The sequence below is a fragment of the Rana temporaria genome, chromosome 5 (assembly GCF_905171775.1).
Source record: "Rana temporaria chromosome 5, aRanTem1.1, whole genome shotgun sequence".
Classification (NCBI taxonomy): domain Eukaryota; kingdom Metazoa; phylum Chordata; class Amphibia; order Anura; family Ranidae; genus Rana; species Rana temporaria.
Genome location: NC_053493.1, coordinates 302,596,112 through 302,617,952, shown reverse-complemented (window position 1 = coordinate 302,617,952; position 21,841 = coordinate 302,596,112). Strand labels below are relative to the sequence as shown.

At 43.6% G+C, this 21,841-nt stretch overlaps 1 protein-coding gene across 2 annotated transcripts in view; it reads right to left on the bottom strand.

Moving 5' to 3' along the window:
• Positions 1 to 21,841, bottom strand: part of RMC1 (regulator of MON1-CCZ1) — a 61,709-nt gene that overhangs the window by 6,541 nt on the left and 33,327 nt on the right. The window contains exons 7-17 of one of the 2 annotated variants that reach the window (XM_040354072.1): positions 18,362 to 18,461; positions 17,568 to 17,658; positions 15,399 to 15,504; positions 15,205 to 15,316; positions 14,985 to 15,029; positions 11,811 to 11,864; positions 11,110 to 11,238; positions 10,917 to 11,023; positions 5,422 to 5,541; positions 4,739 to 4,816; positions 1,281 to 1,385 (exon numbers count right to left, since the gene is read on the bottom strand). In XM_040354072.1, coding sequence (XP_040210006.1) covers positions 1,281 to 1,385; positions 4,739 to 4,816; positions 5,422 to 5,541; positions 10,917 to 11,023; positions 11,110 to 11,238; positions 11,811 to 11,864; positions 14,985 to 15,029; positions 15,205 to 15,316; positions 15,399 to 15,504; positions 17,568 to 17,658; positions 18,362 to 18,461 — 1,047 coding nt within the window. The remainder of the gene's footprint in view (positions 1 to 1,280; positions 1,386 to 4,738; positions 4,817 to 5,421; positions 5,542 to 10,916; positions 11,024 to 11,109; positions 11,239 to 11,810; positions 11,865 to 14,984; positions 15,030 to 15,204; positions 15,317 to 15,398; positions 15,505 to 17,567; positions 17,659 to 18,361; positions 18,462 to 21,841) is intronic. The other variant, XM_040354073.1, reaches the window with a different exon arrangement.

Below are 21,841 nucleotides of genomic sequence, written 5' to 3'. Positions count from 1 at the left end.
AGGATGTCCACATCCGGTGTCCCCGCTCCCATCAAAAAAAGTCCTTGACCACCACTGGGTGTAGGGGCCACTTACCCGAGGCTCAGACACTGCTAAAATCTGCCAACTGTCTATGCCTGGGATGTACACAGAAGACGGGGCTGGAACATGAAGTGGTGGAGTTTGAAGACAGGGGGCTGTCGGGAAGTATATAGCATCTTTTTTTACAGCAATGCAATTCGTTTCAATGCTGTACTGACACAGGTCTCTTTAAATGAAACCTATCAGGAGATACACATTGGAGGTTGCCAAGCGCATTCTTAAAATACCAAAATTATCTCACCGCCATGCTGAGCCTCTGGCTTCAAAAGTTTGTGTGTACAGCGTCTACTAACAGAAAATCCCTGAGAACTAGAACCTCTTCCGAAGTTCAAGTCTAAAGCCTAGTACACACAATGAGATTAATCGGACAATGATTTTTTTTTTTTGCATGCTAGTCTCCATATCAAAAACGAATAGGTTACTAAAAGTAGGAAAATTCTCATAGGACAGCATAAAAATTCGGAAGTAATGTACCGGTATTTGTATTGTATTTTCAAATGAAAACTGTGCTGATTAAATTAAAATCAAACGATCTGGTATCATACGAGAAAGATGATGGTGTTTGTCCCTTTGGATAATTTTGGACCAACGATCAGATTATCGTACCACCCTTTTAAAGCGTTTCCCCCCTCTGATCATGTGTACTAGGCCTAACAAGGGTATTATATTCATAACAACAGGATATTAAAATAAAGCAGTGGTCTCCAAACTGCGGCCCTTTCCTTGCCTTTATCAGGCTCTTGGACACCAAAAATGGCATCTCCACTGATGCCAATGAAGGGGCACAATTCCTTCACCTTTTATCAACAATTGGCACTATTCCACCTCCTAATACATGGGACAATTCCTCAGACTAACACCAACAATGGAGCACCATTCCTCCCACTAACACCAATGATAGGGCACTATTGCTTCCTTTGATACCAGCAATTGGCACTATTCCTCCCACTAATACCAATGATGTGGCGTTTTATACTTCCTTTGGCGCCAAAACATTTTCTACTCACATTGGCCACATTCCGGCCCCCAGAGCGCCTGACAGACAGTAAACTGGCCCTTTGTTTAGAAAGTTTGGAGACCCCTGAAATAGAGGTTATTATGTAAACCCTAAGGGTACATGTGGACAGGCGGGAGGTAACTGCTTGCTATGGGGCAGACACTCCTATAAAAACTCATTCTATAAAGATCTGTGAACATACCAGAGGTTTGGAGTCGCTGAGCACGTGATACTGGAGGAACTGGTGGAGTATATAGAAGAGGTTGTGTTGTACCAATGTCTTTATTACTAGTTCATACAAGTAGTGCTGCAAAAGAAAAAGAAGGTATATTGGGAGATGTCAGAAAGTGTTATCCAATTAGATAATAAATAGGCTATATGACTGAACGGGTTTTTAAAGAGAAACAACCAGAAATGGATATTTGCAAGAATTTGAATCTTCTTTCTTAACCACTTGCCTACTGAGCACTTCTACCCCCTTCCTGCCCAGGCCAATTTTCAACTTTCAGCGCGGTCACATTTTATGTCAATTGTGCACTTTACGCCCGTAACAAACAAATGGCCCCGGCCCCCACCTATATCTGGCCTTCACAGCAAGGAGCACATGGAAGGGCAAACCCATAAAAGACAAAAACAGAACATTCCATAGCTTTACTCGCCAACCAGTCAGCTGACCAACCAATTGGTTGGTGAGTTGAGGTATGGAATGTTCTGTTTTTGTCTTAACACTGTACACCCATATGAATTTTTTTCAGGTAGACTGATATATGGGCCGATATTTGGCCAGCCATTATCCAAATTGGGCCGATATTGAACACTGGCCACACCTCTGCCAGCAGAGTGTGGAGAAGGGAGGAGGAACGTGGGGCTCTCCTCCCTTCTCCACACTCTGTCGGCAGAGCAGTGCCACAGTGTAAAACTTTATGGAGAGAGATAGGAGCTGTCATAATTGAGGTTGGATGTCAGGGTGGGCGGGACCCAGCTATTCAACACCAGCCGATGGGATATGGGCGGGTCGCTACGTTTATGTGGCAACAGCCCAATCACTAACAGGATAGCTTCTGGTCCCGCCCACCTTCGACCGCTGAATTTGTCACCTTCTCTCTCCATGTAGTTTAACACGCCGCGGCGCTGCAATGAGCAGTTTTACACAGTTACACTGGTATTTAATCACCACTGGGTTATTTATTTTTTGGTAAACAAATTAATAAAGACTGAAAAAAAAAGTGTTTTCATGGTTTGTTATAACATTTTGCAAACAGGTATTTTTTCTCCTTCACTGATGCACGCTGATGAGACTGCACTGATGGGCACTGTTGGGACTGCACTGATCAGTGCCAATGTTCCTCCTCATGCTATCAGTGTGAAGAAAGAAAAGCTGATAACTGTCTTGTTTACATCCGTGATCAGCTGTGATTGGACTCAGCTGATCACCTGGTAAAGGGCCGCTGTGATAGGCCCTTTACCCCAATCTGTGATTAGTTGAGTCCGTGCAGCACCGTGGCATTACACCCATGATCTGCCGATTGTGGGTGCAATGCTTAACAGGTCCATTACAAAAAAATATATTAAATGCATTTTTTTTTTTTTTTGTAAAGGTGAACTTTTTTAAATTGGTCCAGTCCTCTTCTCCGTGACTGTCCCTGCGGGAACAGCGAACCCAATCGCCATCTGTGTCCATCGATTGGGTCACAGAGAGGAAGAACGGGGAGAGGCAAGTGTTAAGCCCCATACACACGGTAGGCCTTTTTGACAACAAACTTCAAAATGAGCAGGTTTTCAAAAAAATCCCACCGTGTGTACGCTTCATCGGACAAACTTTTTTGGTTTTCATCGGACAAAAAGTTCGCTCTGGAAACGGACAAACTTTTCAGGCAACAAAAGTCCTGCGGTGCAAAGTCCTATCGTGTGTACAGAAGTCCATCGGACTTTTGTCCGAAGTAAAAATACGCATGCCCAGAACCAATGTTAAAATCAACCAACAATAGCAGAAGTTGACCAAAGGGTGACGGTAAAGAGCAGAAAACCCATGTGATGTTGGGAAAGTTTTAGGAAAGTTTGCAGCAAAGTCCTTCCGTGTGTATGCTATGAGTGTGCCCGGCCAACTCCCTTCGGACAAAAATCCAAGGAAAAGTTTGTTTGAAGTCCGACCGTGTGTACGAGGCTTAAATCAAACGTCTGCCCGTGCTTCCTAGTCAAACTGTCACTGATCGGCTGTTCCTTGTCATAGGGAACGACGATCAGTGACATCACATGCCCAGCCACGCCCCCCCCACAGTAAGAATCACACATTAGGGCACACTTAACCCCTACAGCGCCCCCTACTGGTTAACCCCTGCACTGCCAGTATAATTTTTACAGTAACCAGTGCATTTTTTTAGCACTGATCGCTGTAAAAATTACAATGGTCCCAAAATAGTGTCAAAAGTGTCGCTATAATGTCGCAGTCACGATAAAAAAAAAAAATGCTGATTGCCGCCATTACTAGAAAAAAATATATTAATAAAAATGCAATAAAACTATCCCCTATTGGGTAGACGCTATAAATTTTGCGCAAACCAATCAAACGCTTATTCCGTGTTTTTTTTTACCAAAACTATGTAGAAGAATCGTATCGGCCTAAACTGAGGGAAATTTTTTTTTTTATATATATTTTTGGGGGATATTTATTATAGCAAAAAGTAAAAAAAAAAAAATGTATTTTGTTTTTACAAATTGTAGCTCAATTTTTGTTTATAGCGCAAAAGTCGCACGATTGTCAGTTAAAGCAACGCAGTACCGAATCGCAAAAGTGGCCTGGTCTTTAAGCTGCATTATGGTCCGGGGCTTAAGTGGTTAACCTGGCACTACGGGCCAGATCCACGAAGCAGTTACGCTGGCGTACCTATTGATACACCGCGTAACTGCTAGTTTGCTTCGGTGTATCTTCGTTTTGGATCCACAAAACAAGATACGCCTGAAGCTGGGCTAGATCCGACTGGCGTACGTCTTAGTACGCCGTCGGATCTAAGGTGCATATTTACGCTGGCCGCTAGGTGGCGTTTCCGTCGATTATGCAAATTAGCTAGATACGGCGATCCACGAACGTACGTCTGGCCAGCGCATTTTTTTACGTCGTTTCCGTAACGCTTTTTTGGCGTATAGTTACCCCTGCTATATGAGGCGTATCCTATGTTAAGTATGGATGCCGTTCCTGCGCCGAATTTTGAAAATTTTACGTCGTTTGCGCAAGTCGTTCGCGAATAGGGCTTTGCGTAGAATGTCGTTCACGTCGTAAGCATTGGCTTGTTGTGGGTTAATTTCGAGCATGCGCACTGGGATACCCCCACGGACGGAGCATGCGCCGTTCAGAAAAAACGTAATTTACGTCGGGTCAAGTAACATTAACATAAAACACGCCCACATCTTTAACATTTGAATTCCGCGCCCTTACGCCGGCAGATTTACGCGCCCTTACGCCGCCGTAACTTTAGAGGCAAGTGCTTTGTGAATACAGCACTTGCCTCTCAAAGTTGCGGCGGCGCAGCGTTAATACGATACGCCACGCCGGACTAAAATTACGATCCCCTACGTGGATCTGGCCCCAAGGCTACAACTTTTCTCTGACAGGTAGAAAACACAACATTGTAAAAGTCAGAGAAATATTAATGCATACAATACCTGTACAGGGATCTGACTTTGGTTCAGAGAACGGATGTACTCCATGAGGACAGCAATGATAAACTTATGTGGAGCCTCCTAGGTAACAAATAAAAAATATATAAAAAAATGTATTAAAAAGGGGCTTTCCAATGACAATAAGACCCCTTTCACACTGGGACAGCTGGCCCATTAGCGGTAAAGAGCAGCGCTTTTTGGCTGCTAGTGGGCGCTTTTAACCCTGCTAGCAGCCAAGGAAAGGGTTAATAGCACCCGTTCCGTGGCGCTTCGGCAGGGCTGCCCATTCATTGGCATGGGCAATGTAGGAGCAGTGTATACAGCGTTTCCGCACTGCCCCAAAGATGTTGCTTGCAGGACTTTTTTTCCTGGCCCCAGTGTGAAAGCACTCAGGCTTTCACACTGGGGTGGCTTGAGATGCGCTTTTCAGGCGTTTCTTTATTTTTTTAGCACTAAAATGCCTGAAAACTGGCCCAGTGTGAAATGGGTCTTAAATAAACATTTACCAGCATTGAATCAAATGACTACAAAACCACATCACGTATCAATCAAGTTTGAAGACAGGGGGTTGCCAGGAAGTATAGCATCATTATATATACAGTGGGCACCCCAGGTAAAAGTTTGTATTAATGTGCATAACAAAGCCAAGGAAAGATGAAAACATATTAGAAATCCAGCAGACTCACCTTCAGGTCAGTGAATACAGACAATACATGTGTGTACATGTCGGACTGGTCTATAACAGCTTGTCCACGCACGGGTCTCTTCACAAGAGCATTACTTCTACCTTGACTGGTCTCAACTGCCTGTACCATAAAGAGCAGAGTCAGACCCAGGACATGATATTATTCCAATACTCTGAAATTATGTCTAAAATTACTCTTTATAACCAACACCAGACACATTTCACAACATCTGCAGGTCGTACATTCCAGACCAAACACTAGGTGGTCTTTTTTATGTGGGCTGTACCATCTGCGCAATGCGAGCAGCAAAGATTCATATAACAGGGCAGCGCGAAACATAGTATGCCCGACATTTTTCGACTTATCACAATAAAAGACATCTTAAGCCTCATATACGCAATCGGATTTTCCGATGGGAATTGTGTGATGACGGGCTGTTATCGGAAAATCCGACCATTTGTACGCTCCATCACACAATCGTTGTCAGATTTTCCTCGGACAAATGTGGGATAGCATTCTTTCAAATTTTCCACCAACAATTGTGTGTCGTCGGATTTTCCGAGCGTGTGTACACAAGTCCATCGGACAAAACTCCAAAGTACAAACACGCATGCTCAGAAGCAATGCTCACCATAACACATTAGCAGAAGTTTCCCAAAGGGTGGTGCTAAAGAGCAGAAAAAACACGTCGTTTTGGGTTTGTTGGCCGACAATTGGTTGCCGTTGGTATGCAAGACAAGTTTACTGCCAACGCCCTTCGGACAAAAGTCCTACGCTTTGTCCATGGAAAATCTGATCGTGTGTACCAGGCTTAAGTCTTGTCACTATTTGGGATTGAGGCCATCAGAATATACCTTGTGACAGACTCACCCGGGACAGAATGCTAGCCTCTTGCCTTGCGATCATGGGCCCTGGCATTTGGGGGAACGGTGCTCTTTGTGAGCTGTATGCCTGGGGACCCTGTATATGCCATATTAGAGTGACAGATTCATACTGATGGGACCCATACAGTGTAAGGAGATGCTAATGCCATCACCTCCAGCCATCTGTCTGTTCTCTGTGCTAATTGACCCTGCTAGTGTGTGAAGATGTCCTGTGTTTACACTTATGATAATGTGTATAGTATAGCAGGTGAGCGAGGAAATGTGACGTCTACCCTGAAAGGTCACATCTATGAGTCACTGAGTCTGGGTAAATGATTAGTTAATTAGCTTGTGTTAATTTATGTTCTGGTTACCTCCTCTTTAACTGTATATAAGATTATATTCTTGGTTCTATTAAACACTCCATGTTCAGCAGTCAAACAAGTCTCGTCTCGTGTGCTTGTGAGCAGCTGGACTATCTGATATCTATATCCAGACTAATAGGAAGCAGTACATGACGGAAGCACTCAAGCGGAGTGTGGGACGTTCCGTTACCTAAAATCTGAAAGGTTTTTTAAGCTTTGCCAAAAAAGGGACACCTTCTGGATTTTTATTCTAAACAGCACATCTCTAGGAGGCCTCAATGAAGAAACAGGTCAATACTATAATGTTGTTTCATCCCAAGGTTAGTGGGACGTTTCCCTTACTAGTTCAGGTTATAATCTTCCCTATGGTCCCTTATGTGTGTTTGTGTATTGGAGCGTATTCGTACATTTGCATTCACATTATCCATTTTTTACATTGGAAGTTTATTTTGACAGATCTGATTATGTGATTTTCAGTGACATTCACATAAACCATAACATATATGCCTTTATTCATAGATATCAGAGGATTTCTCCTTTGAGTTTTAATCATTTTTTTTATTACCCACTACAAACACACTATATCCATTTAATCTGCATGTATTTATTCAATAGAATTATTTTTGATAATTAATCTTTACATATATATTTTTATTATTGTGAAAGAGTAATTTTAAACTCTAAAAACAAATAGTGTTCAAAAATTATTAGCGCTCTTATTATAAGAGAATTGTCTATTTTCATAAACCATTCAAATGTGAACAAAGTATTAATATAAATCACCCTGTGCCACTTGTGAAAAGATTTATATATATATATATATATATATATATATATATATATATATATATATATATATATATATATATATATATATATATATATATATATATATATATATATATATACATACACACACACACACACACACACACACACACACACACACACATACATACATACATACATACATACATACATACATACATACATACATACATATATATATATATATATATTACACACACACACACACACACACACACACACAGAGACAGACAGACAGACAGACAGATATATATATCTATCCATCTATCTATATATTACACACACAGTGTGGGGTAGATCCACGTACCTACGCTGCGCCCGGCGCAGATGTCAGATACGCTACTGTAACTTACTTTGGCTTAGTTTGAATCCTCAACGAATTTGCGCCGTAAGTTACGGCGGCGTAGTGTATCTCTCGCGGCGTAAGGGCGCGGAATTCAAATGCAGCGTGTAGGGGGCGTGTTTCATTTATATGAAGCGCGTCCCCGCGCCGAACGAACTGCGCATGCGCCGTCCCTAAAATTTCCCGCCGTGCATTGCGCTAAATGACGTCGCAAAGATGTCATAGGTTTTGACGTGAACGTAAATGGCGTCCAGCCCCATTCACGGACGACTTACGCAAAATTTTCAAAACTAGACGCGGGAATGACGGCCATACTTAACATTGAGCACGCATATAGCAGCTTTAACTATACCCCTGGAAAAAGCGGAACAAAAACGACGTAAAAAAATGCGACGGCCGCTCGTACGTTCGTGGATCGTCGGAAATAGCTAATTTGCATACTCGATGCGGAATACGATGGAAACGCCACCTGGTGGCCGCCGGAAAATTGCATCTAAGATCCGACAGCGTACAAAGGCGTAGGCCTGTCGGATCTAACACAGATGCCGTCGTATCTGGTTTGGTGGATACCAAAACAAAGATACGACGCGCGAAATGTGTGTGTGTGTGTGTGTGTGTGTGTGTGTGTGTGTGTGTGTGTGTGTGTGTGTGTGTGTGTGTATATATATATATATACACACACACACACACACACACACACACACACACACACACACACACACATATATATATATATATATATATATATATATATATATATATATATATATACACATATACACACACATACACACAATTGTTGAATGTGCAATATTTTCTAGTCATCCACCACCCCCGAGTGCCAGCGATTCCTCTCCCGTCAGATAAAACACTCACCAACTCATAATGCCTTACACCAAGGATCCTCAAACTGCGGCCCTCCAGCTGTTGTGGAACTACACATCCCACGAGACATTGTAAAACTGACATTCAAAGACATGACTAGGCATGATGGGAATTTTAGTCCCTGAACAACTGGAGGGCCGTAGTTTGAAGACCCCTGCCTTACACGCTCGTGCTTGGCGTGTAAACGTGAACAAACTTCACAAGGGTTTACTGGATATTCCAAATTCCAACCGTGTATCTACCGGATCTCTCCGCATGTATAAAGAGTGTACAAAATAGTGTAATACCGTAAAACTAGTTTTAATATACACGGTGTAAAACTTCAACCATTACACTCACATAATCTCTTTAAAAAATGAGCAGCAAATATCACAGCACTTTGCTGCTCATTTTTTAAAGACATTACCGTATATACTTGAGTATAAGCCGAGTTTTTCAGCACATTTTTTTTGTGCTGAAAATGCCCCCCCCCCCCCTCGGCTTATTCTCAAGTCACCCTTTTGTGCCTAATCTTCCGGACTTTGGGGACCCGGTAAAGTTTGATGTCTGGGGGACCTACGGCAGGGGAGCACCAATTTTTCAAAGTCGGGCACCCCTTCCATAAACTCCCATGTTAAACGGTAATTTCCCCGGTAAATTTGGGGACCTGGTACCGGCTAGCTGTAGGTCCCCTGGACCCAAAACTTTGCACACATATAGCCCCAGTTTTCCTCTACAAGTTTGCCGTCTGGGGGGCCCATGTTAAACGCAAGTCTAGTCATGGGCACAGTGGGGCACAGGGAGGCATGGGCACAGTGAGGCATGCACATGGACACCCTAGGCTTATACTCGAGTCAATACGTTTTCCCAGTTTTTTGTGGTAAAATGAGGTGCCTCGGCTTATATTCGGGTCGGCTTATACTCGAGTATATATGGTATATGCCATCTATACAAATCTTTTCACTAGTGTCACAGGGTGATTTATATTAATACTTTGTTCATATTTGAATGGTTTATGAAAATAGACAATTCTCTTATATATTAATTTACAGCGCTACTTATTTTTGAACACCATTTGTTTATAGAGTTTAAATAAGGAAAGGTAAAATTGTAATTTTAAAGTACACAAAATATACTTAGAGCACCACTCAACCAGCGTGACACAACAGTAAGGAATGGGCTTTAGCCTACATGCCTCTGCCATAAAACCATGCCCAACGCGTTTCACCTCCTCCCCTGGGGCTTAGTCACCTTCAGAAAAACAGGATTTGCACAAGATTTTCTCAGGGGCCCCAACACAGATGCTAGAGAAGACACATAATTACCCCAGCTAATAACTATCAGACTTTGCACAATACTTTCTTGCTATATGTTCACTATGGGGTAGATTCACGTAGATCCGCGTATCGTATCCGATTTACGTTACGCCTCCGCAACTTAGATGGGCAAGTGCTGTATTCTCAAAGCACTTGCTCCGTAAGTTGCGGCGGCGTAGCGTAAATCGGCCGGCGTAAGCCCGCCTAATTCAAATGTGGAACAGGGGGGCGTGTTTTATGTAAATGTTCTGTGACCCGACGTGATTGACGTTTTTTCCCGAACGGCGCATGCGCCGTCCGTGGAATATCCCAATGTGCATTGCTCCCAATACGCCGCAAGGACATCATTGGTTTCGACGTGAACGTAAATGACGTCCAGTCCCATTCACGGACGACTTATGCAAACAACGTAACTTTTTCAAATCTCGACGCGGGAACGACGGCCATACTTAACATTGGTACACCGCACTTACGCCACCATATAGCAGGGGTAACTATACGCCGGGAAAAGCCTAACGTAAACGGCGTAAATGTTCTGCGTCGGCCGGGCGTACGTTCGTGAATTCGCGTATCTAGCTGATTTACATATTTTGACATGTAAATCAGCGTACACGCCCCTAGCGGCCAGCGTAAATATGCAGTTACGATCCGACGGCGTAAGAGACTTACGCCTGTCGGATCTAAGGGAAATCTATGCGTAACTGATTCTATGAATCAGGTGCAAAGATACGACGGCGCAACTCAGATACGACGGCGTATCTGGAGATACGCCGTCGTATCTCCACTGAGAATCTCTCCCTTAATGTCTTGATGGCAACCCCAAATTCAATTAAACTGAATTTGAATTGTACGCAGAAAACAGCAGTCTCCACTGACATGGGCAACAGGTCCTTGAACAGACTATAGCAGATCTTACCACTGTGTAGCTGTGCTCAGCTTCTAGATATTTCTTATATTCACAGTTGAGTTTGTCGAAGACTGTAGCAATGACTGGCAGCGATGCCCTATCCATCGCCGATAACACTGAAGACGACATAATATCACAGTGTTTGGGTTCATGCCGTTACAATGTGTATTTCCTCTTATAATATAGTGTTATCGGCACTTACTTTGTGAGCAAACTGATAAAATGACAGCTTTACAGTCTTTACGTTGAAGCAAAAAATCCATTAGTCGCCCCTTGTCTGTGAGCTGGTGCACAATGGGCTGCAGTTTGATACGAAGGTACCACAGGAAACCTGAGGAGATAAAACAAATACTACAAAGTGTCAGGCGACCGACATAAGAATCACTGCAAAGAAGATGTTCTCTGCTAATAAAACTTGTCTTCCTACCGTGTTTCCCCGAAAATAAGCCCGGGTCTTATATTAATTTTGGCAACAAAAGACACAGTAGGGCTTATTTTCGGGGTAGGTCTTACCATGTAATGTGCTGTCTTCTCCCCCTCTCTCTCCCTGACAGGAATCCCCAGTGTAAACCGAGTTAAAATGCTTGTAAAATCCTATAATCCACTCTATTACAGGAGTATATAATGTACAATGTGTAATATAATTGTAATCTGTAATATAATTGTGCCAAATACCTTCGTTATAGCACCGTTCGGCACTTCTGTGACCCGCCGGAGCTCTCTTCCCCGCAATTATATTACAGAAACACACACATTGTACAATATATACTACTGTAATAGAGTGGATTATAGGATGTTACAAACATTTAAAACCAGGTCTTATTTTCGGGGTAGGTCTTATTTTCGGGGAAACACGGTATAATGATCATGCACCTGCCCCCCCACAACATCCTGAGCTCTTACCTTCACTAGCACTGATTATGATATCAGGCTGAAAGACAATCCAAGAAGATGAATCTGATAGTTAAAGAACAAACTGACAACACTGCAGGTTCCTTACAGACAGAATGCAGACAAGCAGCAATAATAAGTGCTCCATCTATAGGCAAGCAGTGATGCTGCAGCCTCTTTTCACAATATTAGAAAATTGATGGAGCTTAGGAGGCAAGGGCAGAAAGAAGGGAGGCTATGCACAGCATTGCTGCATCCCCCGACTATAGGTTTATACATCCTGTCTGACAAATGGTCCATGACAACTGCTCAGCTGTAAACAACCCTTGCCTAGGATCTGGTTATATAAGGGGTCGACAATATCCGGGCGCCAGGTCGCAATTGCGACAAGAAATTGTGACTTGGCGCCTGCCGGTAATTGAGGCTGCGGCTTTGCCTCAATTACCGGCCACGGCGGGGGAGGTGGGGGCGCACGAAGGCACAGGATCTTGTGTCTCCGTGCCCCCTCCACCTGCCCCGCCGCGCGATCGTGGCGGGGCCGGTAATTGAGGCCGCGGCCTTGTGAAGTCCCAAGCTCTTCCTTCTGTGAGCTGGCGCCATCTGGTGGTAGCCGTAGGCATTACAAGTTAAACAGCAATTCTAATGTCATTTTTCACTATTTTCACAGCCCTCTCCTTCCCTCTAATTAGAACCCCCAAACATTATATATATTTTTTAGTCTAACACCCTAGAGAATAAAATGGCGATCGTTGCAATACTTTGTCACGCCGTATTTGCGCAGCGGTCTTAAATTAAAAAAAATAAGACAACAGTAAAGTTATCCCAATTTTTTTTTATATTGTGAAAGATAATGTTACCCCGAGTAAATTGATACCCAACATGTCACACTTCAAAATTGCGTCCGCTCGTGGAATGCCGACAAACTTTTACCCTTTAAAATTTCCATAGGCGACGTTTCAAAACATGCAACCTGTAGATTTTTTTTTAGTTACAGAGGAGGTCTAGGGCTAGAATTATTGCTCTCGCTCTACCAATCGCGGCGATACCTCACATGTGTGGTTTGAACACAGTTTACATATGCGGGCGCTGCTCACGTATGTGTTCGCTTCTGCACGCAAGGTCGTCGGGACGGGGCACGTTTTCTGGCTCCTAGATTCCAAGCAAATTTGTCAAACCCTGGGTTATATCCCTTGGCTACCAAATTACCAACCTGCGCCAATACTTTGTTTCTTGGCTACAAAACAGTACACTCCAATCGCCTATCCCATACTAGCCCATGTTTGATATTTCCTGCACACTGAATTGCCAAATTGTCAGGAAATCTAAAATTTTACAACTAGAGCAGTGGTCTTAAAACTGCGGCCCGGGGGCCAGATGTGGCCCTTTTCTTGCTTTTATCCGGCCCTTGGTGCACTATTTCATCCACCGATACCAACAATGGGGCATAGTTTCTCCTACTGACACCAACAATGGGGCCCAATGACACCAACGATGGGTCACAATTCCTCACCGTGACACCAAGGATGGGGCACAATTCCTCACAATGACACCAACAATGGGGCACAGTTTTTCTCAATGACACCAATAGGGCACAGTCTTTCCTCAATGACACCAGCAATGGGACCCAATGACAGGGCATAGTTACTCCCACTGAAACAAACAATGGGGTGTTAATTTTTCCCACTGATGTCAGGACCTTTTCGACTCCTACTGACCACTGTCTGTCCCTCGTAAACTCTGAAGCACAGTAAACTGGCCCTTTGCTTACAAAGTTTGGAGACCCCTGAACTAGAGCATGGATAGTGACTTTTACAGGGTAGCAATATTTACCTAAAAGGTTCCCCAATTCACCTGCACCATACAGATTAGCCCTTTCAACCACACTGCTGACACCATTCCTGTTTGGAACTGCTCAGCTGGACTTGGAAGCCAATGCTATTTAGTGGGATACTCAGACCAGGGCAGTAAACTTCCTTGGCTGGGCTGCATCTTCCTGAAGTTAGCCCATAAGCTCCAATTTTTCTACATCATAAAAACCTGACATTTTAACAGGGGGTGTGTACACTTTTTATAACCAATGTATATGGATCACGAGTGCAGTCTGTCTGACCCGTTTTCAGCAGGAAACAGGCTGAAGCCCGCTGACAGCTGATGTCGCAGAGGCGGTCCAGGCTCAGCCAAGATCACCACAATAAAGTCGGGATCCACCCACATGCCTGGACCGACGCCTGGCTCAGCCTCTCAGTAAGCTGCTGAGAGCCTGAGCCCGCCGCTCCCGCCCCCTCCACAGCCCAGCGTTTCAGTGAGCGACAAGGGGTAGAGTAGACAGCAGTGACTGACAGTCACCAGCTTTCTGCTCAGGGAGCCCTGAAAACCTCTAGGTTTTCTGCTCGGTTCTCAGCGTTAGAGCTGGCGGGGGACAGGTGCAGCATCCACTTAGGCAAGTATGTTTCTTGGGAAAAAATAAATACATTTTTAAACATTTATAGGATAAGCAACCCCAGACTCCTTTCCATAATTTTAGGCTACGTATACAAATAACATTGATCCAATAGATGAGGATGAAGACAAAGAGAATGGGAGGTTAATCACTATCTTGCCTACAACGGTTTTTGGATAAAATACACCCTATAAATACACGTATGTTGGAGACCTTAAAGGGTTTGTAAAGGAATTTTTTTTTTTTTATCTTAATAGCTTCCTTTACCTTAATGCAGTGCTGTTTTCATGTCCTCATTGTTCGTTTTTGCTCTCAAGTTGCTGTAATTCTTCTCTGATCTCCACACTTCCTGGTTGTCCGTTTCCTGATAACCACAGTACTGGGAGCTTTCTCTCTGTGGTCACTAATCAAGGAGGTGTGATTACTGTGTGTCTAAAACCCCACAGCACCAATCCAGTTTCGTTTTACAAACCATCAACTATTGGCTCTGTGGCTCTGTACATCACAGAAGCAGGAAACATGCAAAAACAAAACTAGAAACTGCAGGTACATTATATGATTGATTTTTATCTATTTTTAAATGGAATCAGTTAACTATTATGTCTCTATACCCTGTAAACAGTCATTTCAGCAAAAAAAAAAAAAAAAAATTCCTTTAATCCGCAAAGCAGATTTCAAGGGACCCTTATTCACACTTTACACATGCAGCATAAGCTCAGCCTGTAAGTCATTATTAGAAAGGATACAGAGTTTGCATGGAATTGGGAGCTGTCCAGCCACAGCAGAAGGACCTGTGAATTAAAGAACACAGAAAAAAGAATGAACTATATTTTTTTTGCGATTTGTTAGTTTCTAAATTTAGAACTTTATATTGGTTTGACAAAACATCAACCAAAAACGATCATTTACAAAGAGGGAAACCACACCCGCCAAAAAGCATCAGGCTCCGATCCTGGGAATACATACCGGTCATGGGCATGTGGTATGGATGTATAGAACGGGCAGGTAGCACTGGTTGGTGCAAGATTACTGCGCCATCAAACTCTCCTCGCAGGCGAATGTCAAAGATCACAGATGTCTGAAAGAAGTACGAATGAAGTGCTCAGAAGTCCAGAATTATACAGGTAAATAGCTGAACTCATTGTTACACACCTTCTTACCTCAGTATCCTGGTGATGGACTACTACTAAATTATCTACAACATTGAGTGCAAACTTCCCTGTCCTGTTCAGTTTCAGAATGTGCATCTTTTTACACAAGCCTTCCCTGGAGAAAGAGAGAGTACAATGAGTACAAAGGAGAACAAACGGACAAGCTATACGAAGATGAGGCTTATAAACTTTAATCAAAAAATATAAAATTGCTGCGATTTCTGTTTATAAAACTTATGCCGCGTACACACGACCGTTTTTAATGTTCCAGAAAAAACAACGTTTATTCTCGACGTGATTCTTGTCAAGCCTGCCTTGCATACACACGATGGTGAAAAAAAGAAAAGCTTGAGCAAAGCGGGTGACGTACAACACATACGACGGCACTATAAAGGGGAAGTACCATTCGGATGGCTCCACCCTTTGGGCTTCTTTTGCGTTAGTAAAAGTTTGGTGAGAGACGATTCGTGCTTTTCAGTCTGTTACAGCTTGACCAATGTGCCATCTCCATTACAAACGCTAGTTTTACCAGAACGAGTGCTCCGTCTCATAACTTGCTTCTGAGCATGCGCGTTTTTTCCCCGTCGTTAAAGCCTACACACGACCATTTTTCACAACGTGAAAAACGACATTTAAAAAAAAATTCACGTCATGAAAAACGGTCGTGTGTAAGCGGCATTAGAATAATTAGGTTATTCCAAACAAAGCAGCTTTCAGAAGAGTTGGGACTAGTTTACACTAGCCCTCTGAAGAGCGATCTACCATTGACATTTGACAGACATTATTTTGCCTCCTCAAAACCTGTTTTAACCCCTAAAAACCCACAACATGCCAATGTAAGCAGGTGAATAGATTGTGTTCGGGAAAGATAATGACGCACAACAGAAGGGATCATTTTTACAGAGCAAATCATTGCAGCATGTGAACACCACAATTTGCTGCCTTTGCACCTTAAGGGAAAACAGTTGGAGGGTGGCAAAAACATGTCTCAACCCTATATTTTTACTGCTCCCAAGCAAGACTGGATCACAGTAACATGTTACCCATATAGTAATACATGTAAAATGTTACAAAAGGTACAAGGGCTGTCCCACTAAATATGACAAGGTTTGGCACACATGGATAGCAGAACCATCGACAGCTTAAGACATGAAGCGAGTCCCTACCTTTTTCTGTGAATCATTAGTCTTAGGTATAGGTTATCTGTGGTCATAATCTTCCCTATGTTTAAATATATACCGGTAGTTGTTGGAGGATATGCTGAGCAAATTATATAAGTGGCACCACTCTACTATAAAGGCGCATCCAATGTCCTCATGCCCTCATCCTGGGATGTGTATTCATAAATATAGGTTGCACTATCAAGATATCCGATATGTTATTTTCTCTGTTGTCTTTGTTTTTTTCTGTTTTATGTATAAAAATTTAAAATGCAATAAACCTTTCCGCAGGTCCGATCGGGACCGAAGTGTCCACCATAATGTCGCAGTCACGAAAAAAAAAAAAAAAAAAAAAAAAAAAAAAAAAAAAAAAAAATCGCTGATCGCCGCCATTAGTAGTAAAAAAAAATTTTTTATAAAAATGCAATAAAACTATCCCCTATTTTGTAAGCGCTATAAATTTTGCGCAAACCAACCGATAAATGCTTATTGCTATTTTTTTACCAAAAATATGTAGAAGAATAAGTATCGGCCTAAACTGAGGAAAACAAATGTTTTTTTATATATTTTTGGGGGATATTTAATATAGAAAAAAGTAAAAAATATAGAATTTTTTTCAAAACGGTCGCTCGATTTTTGTTTATAGCACAACAAATAAAAACCGCAGAGGTGATCAAATACCACCAAAAGAAAGCTCTATTTGTGGGGAAAAAAGGACGCCAATTTTGTTTGGGAGCCACGTCGCACGACTGCGCAATTGTCTGTTAAAGCGACGCAGTGCCGAATCGCAAAACCTGGCCTGGGCCTTTAGCTGCATTTTGGTCCGGGGGTTAAGTGGTTAAAGCAGAGACACGCAGGCTGTCCAATGGAGGGTTAGACAGCTTTATCACTTCTAATCTGTCTATTAATATTTAGGAAATTTGAGCCACACCAGTGAGTATGACCCAACACATACTGTATATAAAACTACAGTTTTATTGAGATATACAGTATTCCATGTTATGATTGAATTCCATACCGTGGCAAGTGATAGAGGACCACCTCAGCTCCAGGGCTGCTGGAAGCTTTTGCATGATGTCTCAGGAACAGAACATAAAGCTGCCCATATAAAAAAAAAAAAAAAAAAAAAAAAAAGGAAAACAAAACAAGAAAATATTAAAAGTTATTCTATAACGAATAAGGTCTCTTTCACACGGGCGGACCGTTCAGATCCACCTGTCAGTTTTTCAGGCGGACATGAACGGACGCTCCATACATCTCTATGGAGCGACGAATGCCAGCGGTGACATGTCCGCTAACATCTGACCCGCTAAATCCAGACGGACGGAAACCCCATTTTCCATCCGTCTGGCGGATCGGATGAAAACTCTACGGTCCGCTTTCATCCAATCCCCTCAGAGGAAGGCAGAGATCTGACCGATCCGTTTCTGCACAGTGTACAGAGACAGACTTGTCATCCGCCGGCTCAGCGGGGATCAATGGAGTGATCCCCGCTGAGCAAGCAGATGTCTAAAAACGGATCCGCCCGTGTGAAAGAGCCCCGACTAGAGAAATCGAGAACTGTGCAATGTGAAAATTTAATAGAAACACTTTACTAAAATATAATCAACACTATACAAAAGATCATTGTTATAATAGTATAAAAGATAAAAAAGGGCCAACATCTTCTGCCAGGTGTACTGTACTAAATGTATGAAATGTGTACAGGGGCAAGTTCATGATTAAGACAAATCTTGTTGTATGGATTTTAACCCATTACATGACTGATCTCTATTTGTATATGTTCCAATCCCCATTCCTGTTGTGCTTACATTGTCGCCATTGCGATATCTCTCTCAGAAACCTTTGCTTGCTTTGTAGAGGATACTTGTAACTCGATTTCAAACTTTGCCATCTTTGACATTGTTCCACTCTGTTGGGAAGACAAATGTTATATAACTGGACACAACTTTGAAAACATAAATCTAGAATTAAACACTTAAGCCCCCGGACCATTTTGCTGGTCAAAGACTAGGCCACTTTTTGCGATTCGGCACTGCGTTGCTTTAACTGACAATTGCATGGCTGCTGCACACAGAAGGCTCTTTACCTTTATGCATAGAATGCATGAAGGTAAAAAACATTGTGCCTTTAAAAACACCTTGGCCCGGATTCAGAGAGCAATTGCGCCTGCGTAACCATAGTTACGCAGCGCAATTGCTTACTTGCGCCGGCGTAACGATTGCTCCTGATTCAGGAACCTCGTTACGCCGACTGCAGCCTAAGATATGCGTGGCATAAGGCTCTTATGCCCGCATATCTTAGGCTGCATTCTTGCGATGGCCGCTAGGTGGCGTTCCCGTTGTGCTCAGCGTATAGTATGCAAATTGCATACTAACGCCGATTCACAACGTTACGCGAGCCCTACGTACGCAGTGTACGTCGTTTGCGTACGGTGGTTTTCGCGTAAGGCTGCCCCTGCTATTAGCAGGGGCAACCAATGTTACGTATACCCGTCGTTCCCGCGTCGTGAAATTTGAACTTTACGTAGTTTGCGTAAGTGAATCGTGAATGGCGCTGGACGCCATTCACTTTGAAGCAAATGACGTCCTTGCGACGTCATTTGCCGCAATGCACGTCGGGAAAGTTTCCCGACGGAGCATGCGCCCTACACTCGGCGCGGGAACGCGCCTAATTTAAATGATTCCCGCCCCCTACGGGATCATTTAAATTGCGCGCGCTTACGCCGGGCATTTTGCCGGAGCGCACACGCAATTTACGGAGCTACCGCTCCGTGAATCGCGGGTAGCGCAGTAAATTTGCGGGGGAGCAGGGCAAAAACGGTGCCCTGCGCCTACGTAAAAAAAGCGCAAGGCTACCTGAATCCGGGCCCTTAAGTTTATAAAGGTAAACTAGTGCCTGAAGCACAAAAAGTATTGCAGTATCATCCTTATTCCCAGGTAAATGGACTTGGCCACTTTGCCCACTGGGGTGCTTTCCAAGTAAAAACCTCCAGCCACTGATTGTTATTTTCCCCGCCACAACGCTGCGTATAAGCTCCATGGTAAACAGGTAGCTCCTCCTGCTGATCAGGTGACAGGGTTTAAGCATGGCAATTGGCTGTTCAGACTTTAGCACTGCATGTTGGGAAAGGAGCAACAGAGCAATGGCGGAGCACATGGTATGTGAGCATCAGAGGGTGGGAGTTTTTGTAGTGGGCAAAGCGACAGATTACCTTAAATAAAAAAATAAAAATGTCTCAGGTACTCTTGACCTCCCTTAATGTGGTCACTCCAAAAGAATGAAAATTATAGACATGCTCCTCTCTCTCAGATCATCCCTGCAAAACGACATGCTCAAAGGGATCACTGAATGCCAAAAGGAAGTCCAGGCTATAGGCCGCAGGATCCACACTGTGGAGTCCAAAATGGAGGAGCACACAGATGCATACAATCTAATGGTGGAGGCACACAAAGCTCAGGGAGAGGATATAACCTGGATTAAGGACAAATTAGCAGACCTTGAAGACAGATCCAGGAGAAACAACCTCAAACTGAGGGGGGTCCCTGAATCTGTCACCCCTGCCCAGCTGCAACAGTTTGCCCAGACCCTGTTCTCCACCTTAATGCTAGAAGCAACGGCTCAGGATCTTCTTATAGACAGGATCCATAGGATCCCCAAGCCCTCGTTCCTACCTGAAGAAACCCCCAGAGATGTTCTGATGAGGGTGCACTTTTACCATATTAAGGACCGCATCCTGCAAATGTCACGCACTCCCGGGAACTTACCACAGCAGTATGCCGCTATTAGGTTCTTACCGGACCTATCCCGCCACACCTTACAACGCCGACGCAACCTACTAACGGTCACCAAAGCGCTACGAAACCATGACATACCGCACAAGTGGAAATACCCGGCCACCCTGTCCATCACCTATAACGGAGCCACTGTCTCAATCTCCAAACTAGAGGAAGGTCTGGGGGCACTACGCCAATGGGGTATTCTACCCGAGCAAGTCGCTCACCCACAACAACCAGCAGGCTTAAAGCCAATACAAAATGACTGGCAAGTAGTATCCCGCAAGAAAGCTGGTAAGAAAAAAGCCGGTGATGCTCAATAATCACACTCCAATGTTCCTAATATTGTTCTCAGGCGCTCCAGGTATCACTACAGGATACCCTTTTGCACTGTCCCCTGCATTTGCAGCTACGACTGCACGAGGATCAGTTCTAAGATCCATTTCTTACACCGAGCATGTCTCATGACTGTTGTTCCTTTACCCTTGTCTTATTTTTTTTGTTTTGTTTTGTTTTCCACCTTCGCCCTTTCGATATACACAGCTACGATCGATGTACTCTGTCCCCCACCGCCGAAGACGACGAACTATGGCTGCCATATTCACCCCTGGTCGATACTTCCGTGGGAACCTCCTATGGAACTGTGAGTACTTGCACCACCACACCATATCGCACACCACCAGACCAATACTATGACGATTAAAGTCTTGTCCATCAACGCCCGGGGACTGAACCACCCGGCAAAACGGTTCTCTCTGGAAGGAGGCCGGCGGACAAAAAGCCGATATTCTATGCGTCCAGGAAACGCATTTCCAATTGCACAAAGCGCCAAATTGCTCACACAAAGACTACCCGTTCATATATATGGCCTGTTCGCCTGACAACAAAAAAGGAGGGGTTCTACTGGCCATTAGGAACTCTCTGGCATTCCAACCCAAGGACATTGTTCTTGACGAGGGTGGCCGATACATTATTGTCACGGGCGACATCAACTCTAAACCATACACAATTGTTTCAGTATACGCCCCGAATTCACACCAAATCCGCTTTCTCAGGAAGGTCTTTGCCAAAGCAAAGGCTATGAAGTATGGCAGCCTCTTCTTATGCGGAGACTTTAATGTGACTTCAGACCCGCTCCTGGACACGTCCTCAGGCAAAGCCAAGGGATCCCTATCCCTGCAATCTGTACTGCACAGAGAAGAACTCTTCGACGTTTGGCGTTGCCTCCATGCCAACAAACGAGACTATACTTTTTTCTCTAACAGGCACCGTTCGTATTCCCGCATTGATATGTTCTTAACGGACAAATGGTTGTTACAAAATGTAGAAAAAATATGTATACATGACATCACTTGGTCTGACCATGCGGCTATATCCATGCACATAGCAGAAAAGGGTGTCTCCTCTTCTACCCCTGTCTGGCGTTGTAATACCAAAATTTTACAAGAACCACATCTTCAGAAGCCTCTTACACAACACATAACAAATTACTTCTCAGATAACACTGATTCAGTTG